The sequence below is a fragment of the Phocoena phocoena genome, chromosome 13, assembly GCF_963924675.1.
Source record: "Phocoena phocoena chromosome 13, mPhoPho1.1, whole genome shotgun sequence".
Classification (NCBI taxonomy): Eukaryota; Metazoa; Chordata; class Mammalia; order Artiodactyla; family Phocoenidae; genus Phocoena; species Phocoena phocoena.
Window position 1 is genome coordinate 39290040 of NC_089231.1, and position 13411 is coordinate 39303450.

General features: G+C 41.9%; 1 protein-coding gene across 2 annotated transcripts in view; it reads right to left on the reverse strand.

Annotated features, from left to right (window-relative positions):
* The window catches only part of FHOD3 (formin homology 2 domain containing 3), a 494793-nt gene that overhangs the window by 102783 nt on the left and 378599 nt on the right, over positions 1–13411 (reverse strand). For both annotated transcript variants that reach the window (XM_065890566.1, XM_065890567.1), the window contains one exon: positions 8475–8689. In XM_065890566.1, coding sequence (XP_065746638.1) covers positions 8475–8689 — 215 coding nt within the window. The remainder of the gene's footprint in view (positions 1–8474; positions 8690–13411) is intronic.

The following is a 13411-nucleotide window of genomic DNA, read 5'->3' on the forward strand; positions in this document are numbered from 1 at the left end:
ATATTCCATCCAAAAACTGCAGATTATACTTTCTTCTCATATGCACATGGAACATTCTCCAGGATAGGTCACATCTTGGGTCACAAATCAAGCCTCAGTAAATTTAAGAAAATTAATATCCTATCAAGCAACTTTTATGCCCAGAACGCTATGAGATTAGAAATGAATTAAAGGGGAAAAAAGCGTAAAAAACACAAACACATGGAGGTTAAACACTACATGACTAAATAACCAAGAGATCACTGAAGAAATCAAACAGGAAATCAAAAAATACCTAGAGACAATGAAAACATGACAATCCAAAACCTGTGTGATGCAGCAAAAGCAGTTCTAAGAGGGTAGTTTATAGCTATATAAGCCTACCTCAAGAAACAAGAAAAATCCCAAATAAACAATCTAACCTTATACCTAAAGGAACTAGAGAAAGAACAAACAAAACCCAAAGTAGCAGAAGGAAAGAAATCACAAAGATCAGAGCAGAAGTAAATGAAATAGAAACAAAGAAAACAATAGGAAAGATCAATAAAACTAAAAGCTGGTTCTTTGAGAAGATAAACAAAATTGATAAACTATTAGCAAGACATCAAGAAAAAGAGGGAGGGCTTCCCTGGTGGCGCAGTGGTTGAGAGTCTGCCTGTCGATGCAGGGGACACGGGTTCATGCCCTGGTCCGGGAAGATCCCACATGCCGCGAAGCGGCTAGTCCCGTGAGCCATGGCCGCTGAGACTGCACATCCGGAGCCTGTGCTCCGCAACCGGAGAGGCCACAACAGTGAGAGGCCCATGTACCGCAAAAAAAAAAGCCAAAAAAAATGTAGAGGACTCAAATCAATAAAATTAGAAATGAAAAAAGAGGAGTTATAACAGACACCACAGAAATACAAAGTATTCTAAGAGACTACTACCAGCAACCCTATGCCAATAAAATGGACAACCTGGAAGAAATGGACAAATTCTTAGAAACGTATAACCTTCCAAGACTGAACCAGAAAGAAATAGAAAATATGAACAGACCAATCACAAGTAATGAAATTGAAACTGTGATTAAAAATCTTCCAACAAACAGAAGTCCAAGACCAGATGGCTTCACAGGTGAATTCTATCAAACATTTAGAGAAGAGCTAATACCCATCCTTCTCAAACTTTTCCAAAAAATTGCAGAGGAAGGAACACTCCCAAACTCATTCTATGAGGCCACCATCACCCTGATACCAAAACCAGACAAAGATACTACAAAAAAAGAAAATTACAGACCAATATCACTCATGAATATAGATGCAAAAACCCTCAAAAAAATACTAGCAAACAGAATCCAACAACACATTAAAAGGATGATACACCATGATCAAGTGGGATTTATCCCAGGGATGCAAGGATTCTTCAATATATGCAAATCAATCAATGTGATACACCATACTAACAAATTAAAGAAGAAAAACCATATAATCACCTTAATAGATGCAGAAAAATTTTGACGAATTTCAACACCCATTTATGATAAAAACTCTCCATATAGCGGGCATAGAGGGAACCCTACCTCAACATAATAAACCCACAGCAAACATCATTCTCAATGCTGAAAAACTGAAAGCATTTCCTCTAAGATCAGGAACAAGACAAGGATGTCCACTCTCACCACTATTATTCAACATAGTTTTGGAAGTCCTAGCCACAGCAATCAGAGAAGAAAAAGAAATAAAAGGAATACAAATTGGAAAAGAAGAAATAAAACTGTCACTGTTTGCAGATGACATGATACTATACATAGAGAATCCTAAAGATGCCACCAGAAAACTACTAGAGCTAATCAATGAATCTGGTAAAGCTGCAGGATACAAAATTAATGCATAGAAATCTCTTGCATTCCTATACAGTAATGATGAAAAATCTGAAAGAGAAATTAAGGAAACACTCCCATTTATCATTGCAACAAAAAGAATAAAATACCTAGGAATAAACCTTCCAAGGAGACAAAAGACCTGTATGCAGAAAACTATAAGACATGGATGAAAGAAATTAAAGATGATACCAACAGATGGAGACATATACCATGTTCTTGGATTGGAAGAATCAATATTGTGAAAATGACTATACTACCCAAAGCAATCTACAGATTCAATGCAATCCCTATCAAATTTCCAATGGCATTTTTTTACAGAACTAGAACCAGAAATCTTAAAATTTGTATGGAGACACAAAAGACCCTGAAGAGCCAAAGCAGTCTTGAGGGAAAAAAACAGAGCTGGAGGAATCAGACTCCCTGACTTCAGACTATATGACAAAGCTACAGTAATCAAGACTGTATGGTACTGGCATAAAAACAGAAACATACATCAATGGAACAAGATAGAACGTCCAGAGGTAAACCCACGCACCTTTGGTCAACTAATCTATGACAAAGGAGTCAAAGATATACAATGGAGAAAAGACAGTCTCTTCAATAAGTGGTGCTGGGAAAACTGGACAGCTACATGCAAAAGAATGAAATTAGAACAATCCCTAACACCATATACAAAAATAAACTCAAAATGGATTAGAGACCTAAATGTAAGACCGGACACTATACAACTCTTAGAGGAAAAACACAGGCAGAACACTCTTTGACGTAAATCACAGCAAGATCTTTTTTTTTTTTTTTATCAAGATCTTTTTTGATCCACCTCCTAGAGCAATGGAAATAAATTTAAAAAAAAGGGACCTAATGAAATTTTAAAGCTTTTGCACAGCAAAGGAAACCATAAACAAGATGAAAAGACAATCCTCAGAATAGGAGAAAATATTTGCAAATGAATCAATGGACAAAGGATTAATCTTCAAAATATATAAACAGCTCATGAAGCTCAATATTAAAAAAACAAAAAACCCAATCCAAAAATGGGCAGAAGACCTAAATAGACATTTCTCCAAAGAAGACATACAGATAGCCAAGAAGCACATGAAAAGCTGCTCAACGTCACTAAGTATTAAAGAAATGCAAATCAAAACTACAGTGAGGTGTCACCTCACACCAGTTAGAATGGGCTTCATCAGAAAATCTACAAACAACAAATGCTGGAGAGGGTGTGGAGAAAAGGGAACCCTCTTGCACTATTGGTGGGAATGTAAACTGATACAGCCACTATGGAGAACAGTATGGAGGTTCCTTAAAACACTAAAAATAGAATTACCATATGATCCAGCAATCCCACTACTGGGCATATATCCAGAGAAAACCACAATTCAAAAAGACACACGCAACCCAATGTTCATTGCAGGACTATTTACAATAGCCAGGTCATGGAAGCAATCCTAATGCCCAACGACAGATGAATGGATAAAGAAGATGTGGTACATATATAAAATGGAATATTACTCAGCCATAAAAAGGAATGAAATTGGGTCATTTGTTGAGACGTGGATGGATCCAGAGACTGTCATACAGAGTGAAGTAAGTCAGAAAGAGAAAAACAAATATCGTATATTAACGCATAGATATGGAACCTAGAAAAATGGTACAGATGAACTAGTCTGCAGGGCAGAAATTGAGACACAGATGTAGAGAACAAATGTATGGACACCAAGGGGGGGAAAGCGGCGGGGGTTGGGGGTGGTGGTGTGATGAATTGGGCAATTGGGATTGACATGTATACACTGATGTGTATATAATTGATGACTAATAAGACCCTGCTGTATAAAAAAAATATAAAATAAAATTAAAAAAAAAAACTTTCCCAATGCCATTCTGTTCCTTATCTTTACTTAGGTATACTTCAGGTAAGATTTATACTTTGCTTTAAAAAAACTCAAGACTATTTAATGTTTTAAAATTTGGTACAAGAAAACACATTGTAGGCAACTGTCGTTCTCTGTAGCAGGAAAAAAGGGAAAGTTTTTGCCTTTTTCCATTTCTTAGAGACAGAGAAATGGCAAGCAGAAAAACCCAGATTCGTGAAGGCTCTCAAAAAAGTTCCACAGCAGGTTTTGCAGGCAGGGCCTTGGCCTTGGGTTGAGTTCCTAAGAGATTCTGTCTCACTGACCAAATGGCATTAAGTAGCAGCAGTCAGGTGAGTTATGGGGAGCTGGGGCGGCCCTGAGTCATAGAACCACAAGGAATCTAGTTTCCTGCCAATTCATGAAATACTAGACTGGAGGTGTCCAAAAGCTTTATGCAAGGGGACCAGCATGCATTAGGCTGATGATTGACAATATTCCATTGCTACCGTGCCCTTCGGAGATAGGATGCTAGACGTTTCTGATTTCTGCCATGTGGACTGGGTAACCTAGGAGAGTGACTCTATACCTGAAGGAAACTGAAAACATGTTACACAATGAAGGTGACAAAGATGCTCAGTCAATGACTGGTAACAATGACAACAGCCGTGATGATAAATGAAAATGATGAAAAATGATTATTCATTTAAATAAACTGATAACTATATGTCTGTATTTTATTTCCAGGTGTGAAGATCAGGAAGCTAGAGGAACTATCATATTTTCCAGTACTTTAAACGTTTGGATCTGTGAGAGAAAATATTAGTATACCATGTCCATAATTTCTGTAAGTGCCTCCAGCTGAGTGCTGGTGAATAGGCCATGGCCATATAAGCCATATTTTATATCTTCAGGGCCAAACAATGAGATATTTGGAAATATCTAGGAATTGATTACAGGTAGAAGAAACATCACTGTTGAATATATTTATCCTTGACATAAAATTAATAGAGTATGGTAAAAATTTTAAATGCATCCCTAACATTATTTCTGTGTGCAAAATAGAGAGTACTGAGCTAAAAATAAGGAAAGTAATCTAGCCGTTATGTATGCTTTCATGGCTATATCAATGAGTGAAAGCACCTCGTAAACTCTTGGCAGCAGCTTCCTTCTACTGGGAAATGGTCATTTCTCTCCATTTAGCCTCAAGAGGGACTCAGGTATACAAGCCAGGGAACCTGGAAAGAACACAGTTCTAGCTTCCACAGAAGGCAGTTCAACCTTGGGACACCCTGCAGGGACCATCTTCAACCTGGTTTTGAGATGACTGGTTTTCTCCACTCTGTTTCCACAATATAAGTGACCTAGATCTGACTGACACCCACTGGCCTGATAGGTTACCTTGCTGTATTGACATCACTGTGGGTCCAGAGATTATCATTATCTTTAATCCTCAGAATAACCTCCTCAAGAGTCACATCGAAGAACTCTAGCCCAATGAGAACACGGTGCCTTTTTCTCTAACTAGTGAGAATAACTTGTTTCCAGAGTCGTCTATAAGTTTCTTAAAATAATAGGAAGTAAACTTATTATAGAAATTCTGATGGATACCACCAGGCTCAGTGAAAATAAGGAAAGGGTAATTAAAGCAATGGATGAAGAGTGAGGCCCTTCCATGTTTACCTAAAATGGGGGCTAACTGTCTCGGTTAATTAGAACACACTGAAAATGAGATGACATGTATATGTTTGTTCATCACTTGGGCCTGATAGTTTCACACAAAGGAAAAATATTCAGACCATCACCACCAAGCTTAGGCACCACTGGGACAAACGCCTGCTGTGAACCACAAGAGGGCCAGGTGAAAAATAATTCAAGCACACGCTGACTTGATGGTGGGAGCAGTGGCATAATTTACACAAAAGTTACAGCTGGGAAGGTTTGGGGCTGAAAGATCTCACTAGATGGCACATAATGCTACAGGTATTTGACCATTAGCCCTCCCCTCTTTGTAAATATATTTTGTAAGAGAAAAGGTAAAGAAAGCTTTAATGTTTCCATATCTTCTGCTATCAAAAGTTCTCCAGAATCCAAGTAAGCACTCACCAAGTGACCTTTAACCCTGAGGTATATATAATTCTGGAACAAATACCTGCTTTCCCTTTTTTTTTTTTAACAGATGTAATTCTGAAATGTAGATCACAATTTTTACAGATACTGGGGAGAGGGTCAGCAAGGGGATGGCGTGGCATTCAGGGGAGCACCACCACGAATGTCACGGCACCATGATGCCCTGATAAACGGCTTGGTTGGAAGTCAAGGCAGTGGTTTTACTCTCAGCGTGGCATCAACAAGATCTGAAGCACATCTTCCATCTATTTGAGCCTCAGTAAAACAAGGGTAATAGCATTTCCCCTACTTACTGAGATGCACCACAAGGTATTAAATAGCAGCATTTGGAAGGAAGGCACTGAGCACTACAAAAATGTGAGATGAATTATTAGCATATGACTCCACAAGGATAAAGAGCGAAAAAGCGAGTCAACCCCCGGCACGTTTGGACCACGTGCCAGGTGTTTGGTGCAGGACAAACATCTGGATGTGTGATTATATTTTGTATTCTTCCTTCAGCTGTTAGAATATTCTAAATATTAGGGATCAGCAAAAAATTACTTTGAGCTTTGAAAATGGGACCTGGTGAAAAGTTTAGACTATTAATTGGGAGCTGGCAGAATGCTTTCAAGAATGATAACAAACCAGGCTGAGAAAAACCTTTCTGTCATATATACAGAAAGGCTTCTGTTGTAAGGGCAAAGGCTCCAAATCAGGAGGAAGCTTCAGCAGTTCTCTTTGACAGCATCCTCTTATAGCATTTCTTCTTCTACCCTTAGAATTTCCAGTTGTATAATTCAGCTATGTATTTGGACAAGGTGTTAGAATACTTTGCAGGTTCCAACTGATTTGGATGATAATGAGTTAACGTACGATGGGCAGCACTTCTAGATTCTACAAGAGCCACTGCTTCCCCCCTCCCCCCAAGGAAAAAGCAAACGCCAATGCTATTTTATTAATTTTTAATTATGTCTAAATTGAAGCCCAGTATTCCTTTTCCTGATGCAGATACCACTATGGTGTGATTTCAGTCAAAACATTTTCTTAGTCTCTATTAATCCCTTCTCTGTAAAGGAAAATGACATTTGCTATTTATCTCTCTGAAAGCATACTGAAATAACTTTATTTTCCCCAAATGCATATTATGTATACACAAAATGAGTATTTTCTATGTTCTTACTGAAGTTTAAAATATTGTCTTTTTAATGGAATAGGATGGCCTCAAGTTTGACTATAACTGTACAAAATGCTTGAGGAACTGTCTTTTTGCCACAAACATGAAGCAGATTAAAAATCTTGAGGACAAACAATATTTACAGATACTGACAATTCCTTCTCAGCTTGGGGCCATTCTGTACTTCACAGTTTGGACAAAACCATTCTGTGAAGTGTTGCAGATACAACTCTTAGAGTTAAAAGTCCCAAGATTAAGTCCTGAGCCACAGCGTTGCAGGGGAATGTTTTTTATATTGCCTCTGGAAATACCACAACTTAGATAGAGCAGTGATATCAGACAAAGTTGAAAAGCACACTGCTGTTACAGAGCAGTCTGTTTTCCTGATTCTCAGAGCCTTAATATTTTAAGACTGACATTACTCACTATGACTGAGCCATCTGCCCACGACAATCTTCCATGGCTCAGGGACCAGGAGTGACTGGATGTGATGGGAAGCTGGGGTGCGACCAGCCTGCTCAAGCAGATTGAGCCCTGAGGCTCAGCGAGCCAGCAAAGAATTGGACAGACAAGATTATTCCATTACATCCAGTTCTGCTGAGGTCATGGAGTCCTGCCTTGTTTAAATTAGACTTTACACCATATTTAGTCAACCCTCATAGAGTTAAAAGTTTAGTGTCTCTGTTGTCTTCAGTTGGCTAAGTCTACATCAGGCTGCAAGCCATAACACTCAATTAAACCAAACAGTTCTGGCTGCAGAGCTAGTCAACACGCAGTGTTAGGTGCCTGTAGCCGAGAGCCATCCTCCTTGATAATGTGAAAGAAAACGGACCCACAATTCGCAGAGCCATCAGGAAAACTGCCGATGCTCCAAGGCTGCAGTGTACAGTATCATTGTTTTTCTCCAGATAAGCTAAGACAAGAGGGACTTTCTCCAAGGAGAGCCTGTCTGACTGCACACAGGCATCTACACCCGCCCCACACCATGTGCCAATCATCTTTACTATAGTCTATTTTTTTCTTCCTCAATATTTTTCTATTTTCACGAGGTCCACGTTTCTTTGCTCACTTTGATTAATTTTATCCTCCACCAGTTTAACTTAAACCAGACCAATAATTCTTACGGGAGAAACATTTAAGAGGGGTCATTTTATCGGGCAGATCCAATAGATAGATAACATGCAAATTACAGAGTAATAAATTAATCCTAACTTACTACCCTGTGAATTAGGATTGAATGTCAAAGTAAGTCTTATTTTTGGCATTCTCCCTTTTCAATGATCACACACTGCAATCTTTACAATAAATAATTTTGCTTTAGTAAGTGGCTCTGCAGATCCCTAGTTATTAGGGACAGCTCAGGTCACAGTCACCCCCGAAGCCTCCCATGAGTTGCCTCTCAGTATGAGTTTGCATGTAGGAATGGTTACTGCTGCCCAGAAGAAGCCTGTCTGATGTTAATTAACTCATCAGTTCCCCTCTGCTCTCCCTGCACTCACCTTGGGGATGCTGAGCTGTTCCTGGGGAGGAAGATGATACCGTGAGAGCCTCTTGAGAGTCTAGAGATGAAGGGCAACGGCTCAGGGGGGCGGGTGAGGCAGGGGCTGCCGGTGAGGTCAGGTCCAAGGAGAGGTCAGCTCTGCCCCGGCTCACACTTCGGCTTCTCAGTTCCTTCTCATGCGCCTCAGCTGCCAACTGCTCCAAGTATTTGTATCTGAAAGTTAAATTCCAAAGGGTTTCCGTAAAAAGAAAGAGGAGCCCGTGGCTGATGCTTGTTTATGGATGAAACACCTGCAGAGTGAGCTGGTTTCCTGATGCACAGAGCACAGCGCAGGGCTGGCTGGAGGGCCCGTCTGCCAAAAACACCCAGCAAAGCCAAGATGCTAATGATTAAAAATCCTGCATCATTCATAACCAAACAAACAGGGGGAAGTGGCAACATCACAGTCCCCAGATACTAGATCCCTGCTGCAGAATCCTATTTTGCTCTTTTAGGAAACATTTGTACCAGCAAGCAAAACAGCAATAATGACCATCAAAAAGCCCCAGCAGTGACAGCTGAAAACCACACTCCCTCAGAGCTCGCAGCTGTGAAATGCGAGGGTGCCTTGGTGCGGCAGAGAGGAACAATGCCCCAAAATACCAAAAGGTTGTTGGACGAAGCCCTCTCTGGATTTCTGAACCTGCTTCAATGCTAACAGCAATGTGGCTGGAATTCACTTTGTTCTCTCGGTGTCGACCATGGAAAGTTTTTTATATTCTAAAATATTTCTGAGTAGGACTCAGACATCCAATAGCTTGGACCTGACGTCACATATAGTTTATTCATCAAAGTCAGTTTAAAAGAACAAAGATACATCTGTTTTGCATTTCAGGCAGGCAGAACCCAGTAACTGTTTATTAAGACCAGCTACCAATCATCTTCCTCATAGTGTGCTTTATAGATCAGACCAAAATAGCTTTGAAATATGTGCCTCTTCCAGATGTCTGCTAATTTTACCCACCATTATTTGTTCAGGAATAAATTTATGAACTCAGCTGTAGCAGGTTTCTGACTATCGTATCCACCATGAAACTTTGAGACAGCTTATTCCAGACCCTCCCTCACATCCATCCAGGTTCACTGCTTCAGTTTCTTCCAATGGGCAGGCCCCCACCCCCAGACACTGCACAGCGCACTTTTACTTCAGCCTGATAAGAAAGGCAGAGCGCACAAGTAAAACCTTTCAGGAGGATGCATTTAAAAAGCACGCGTTTCTTCATCCATCCTTTGGGGGGCGTGGCCCCCACATCTGTAGTCATCACCCCTTCTCTCTGCCAGTCCCAAGGCAGTCAGTCTGCCCTTCAGGACAGGCTCGCACACGCGTCTCCCTCCAGGAGGCCTGCCTTGACCACCACAGCTGGAAGTGATCCTGGCCTTGCCTCCGAACTCATGTCGGATATGTAGTCCATTCAACTCAGATGGCATTTTACATTTACTGCCCAGCATATGTAGTCATCTTTTCATGTGTGTAGGTCTGTGTTCAACAAACAGATAATAGGATTTTTGAGACCAGGAAGGTTACCATCCTTTGCTCTTTCCTTCGGCACTGTGCCTTCGTTGGCCGACGGGAAGCAGGCGACGTGTGCAGTGAGGGACCTGTCAAGCAGTAGCCTACCTGTACGTCTCCCTGCAGCCCAGGGCACCAGGGGGCAGAGCCAGCTGACTGCACTTTCCTGGGGAGTGAGTGTACTTTCATGGTGAATCTCTGACAAAAGATGTGGGACGGATCTGCATTTACAAACGTCTGCGTCACCCGTCACCCTTACCGGGCGAAGCTAGACCCAGAAAGAAAGCTTTAGAAACTCTGGACTTTCCTTGCCAACAATGTCACCTCTCGAACAGCGCGAGAGGGACCAAAAGGAAGATATTTCTGAACTTGAATCAGACCAGCAAGGAAAAACCACCTGGTCATGGAAGTGACAGGAAATGTGGAAGAAAGTGTTCTTGAGGGCAAGAGTCAGAGCCCATATTTTAAAAAGTCTGGGGGCAAACGGAAGGCCAGGAATGCTACGAGCCCAGGAGGAGTTCCTGAGCACAGGTGTCCCCACATGTAGTCCAAGCCGTCTGCGACAGGATGGGGGACAGGAAGGAACAAAGTGCAAACCAAGGGGCCTGCACATGTCCAGGAGATCGGAATCCTGCAGGAGGGAAACAGTGCCCTAACAAAATCAGAGGGGTCCAGGGAGAGAGGTAAGAAAGCCTCGCACAAAACACTTCAGGCCAGGAGGACATCCGATCACTAACCTCCATTCAGCTGGCCTGGCCCTGGACCTGGCCTCTCCATTCCCCTCCCTGTGGGCAGCCAAGCTAGCAGGTATGTACTGGCAGCCAAAGGGTTCACCCCATTTTCCGGGGGACCCCAGGGGTGGCTCATCCAGGTTCTGGGTAGATATGACTCGAAGACTACTCCTGTGCACCCCTCGGCTCACAGATGTCATCCTTGAGGATCCTTTAGACAGGGGAAGAGTCAGGGGTTTAATCTGAATCATTCCGAGGATGTTTACATGGTAAACAAAAATGGCAGGGGAAGGGGCACGGGGCCTTACTAAATGGGTAGAAATTTTCAGTTCTACAGATAAAGAGTTCTGGAGGCTGGTTGCACAAATACGTGAATGTATTTAACACTACTGAATTATACACTTAAAAATGGTTAAAATAACAAATTTTATGTTATGTGTATTTTTCCACAATTAAAAACTTTAAAAAATGGAAGGGGTGGGGAGGCCCAGGTGTCAAGAACCACTAAATCTTTCAGTGTTCCCCCGAGATGGGCCAGAGTGGGGAGGGTAAACGGGCGTGCACGGGGAAAGCCAGGCTACCCGGCATGGAGAGCTATCTCCCACAGAACCTGGGGAGGAAGCTGACCTATATCCCGACCTTCCCTTAGACAGTGACTCTAAGTGGTACTTGATTTAGGAGCCCGCCAGCCCATCTGATGACTGTCACATCTCTGGCTGCCTAGCAACACCACCCCCAACCCACAGACTCTGATGTAGCCTCCCAGGTACAAAGCACTGGGTTTTCTATCCACAGACCACAGCCCCCCAAAAAAGACTTTTTCACCTTTGCTACCCTTGTTGAAACAGTCTCGTTGTCCTGCCTCTGTCCATGTCTTTGTCTTTTCGTTATTTATTAAATATTCTGTTGCGTGCCTGTCATGTGCTAAAAACTGCAGTAGGTACTAGAGATTTAATAATACATAAGAAAAACCCCACCTTCTTGGCACTCATAGTTCAGGCAGAGGTACAGAAACAAACTTTGGAATGAGCTCAAAACCCAACAGGGTTGCAGGTGGCAGGGCTGGTACTGCCATCAAGGGAACATATGATCATCTCTTTCCGCAGGGTCCAATAGAAACCCTGCTTGACTTTCAACTATACCGACTTACTAATGACTCTTCCTGCCACCCAACTACTCAGAAATTCTACCTTACATTAAATCAAAACCTGGCTCCCTCTAAGTTCTACTCTGTCCACAGACTGTGCTCAGAACCCTCTCTTACTGCTTCATGATCACTTTCAGGCATAATTTCCCAAATCCTTGCCCAGTCCCAACTTCCCCCCTTGCACTCTGTCCTCAGAACCTGTTTCCCATAAGGTACCTCCTCTCCATGTCCCGCTGTCTCCCTCAGATTACTCTCCACCCTGACCCCCACCCCACTCCAATAGTTCCCAGCCTGCATCTCCTTCCTTACCACACCTAAAAAAGGATTATTCATGAATGTCAAGTCAATCAATATCAGAGAGATCCTCTCTTATAATACTTTAAAAAATTAGAAATAAACCTAACAGAAACTTACTCTGGGTCTGCACCATTATCAATAAAACACTGCCTGAAATTATGGAATGAGATGACATGAATTGAAATTTTAAAATTAAAAAATTCATTACCCCTCAAAATAGCAAAATGACATTTATCTTGTTACACTCGATGATATGAACCTCAAAAACCCTCTGCTGTGCCTCTTGCTGTCTTTTTGAGTGTTTGCATTAGGGGAAAGAGTCATGGGACCAAACAAACATGAAGAGCTAGAGTCCTCTTCCATGTCTCTTTCCACCTCTGATCTCCATTAGTTTCCCCATCCATTTCCAAATTCCATTATACTTGGAAATCTTATCTTTTCCTGGCTTAACAGGAATTCCCAACTGCTTTCCAACAAGGGATGAAAGTATATCTCCCTCACTTCCATCTTTACCAGGTAATTCAAGCATCCAACTAACCAGGAAAAGTGGCTGGTCCAAATCAAAGGAAAATGCTTGGCTGCTTCCCCAGACCTCTGGGGAAACAGGGGTGGGCTGTAAGGAAGGAATCCCCCGTGGAGCCATGGAGAGCCCACTCCTGCACCAGCTAAGAACGCCCAGGCAGATGGGTGGTGTGGGGCTGAGGTCGGAGAGCAGAACAACAAGGGAGAGAAGAGGAGTGGAAAACTCCTCTGCATGAATTTTCCAGGTATAAGTGATGCTCCGCTTTGGGGGAAAGAGCAGTAAATAATACTCGGAAAGAGGTAGTAGTGATTCGGGAAAAATTTGAGGTCAGTCTGAACTCAGCTCAGACCTTGACACAGCACCTGGTCATCTCTCCAGGAGCTTTGAGGACTTGCCTGTGCAGACATAACATGACAGTCAAGTTGTCCAAAAGTTCAAAAAAGTGCAGAATCTGGTGGGGAATCTAAAAAATAAAATTTGATTTCTTAAACCTGGGTATATACGTCATGTCCCCCAATGTCAAAAACAGGTACTAATTAGACACCAAAAAGTCTCTTTGTTTCTCTGCCAGCAACTTTCACTCTAAACTTGCTGGCCACAACTGATTACCAGGATGGCAATAATCTAACAGAATGCCGGAATTAAAGCAATGCCATGGTTTTGTTTACGAGGCTGACGTAAGCATCTA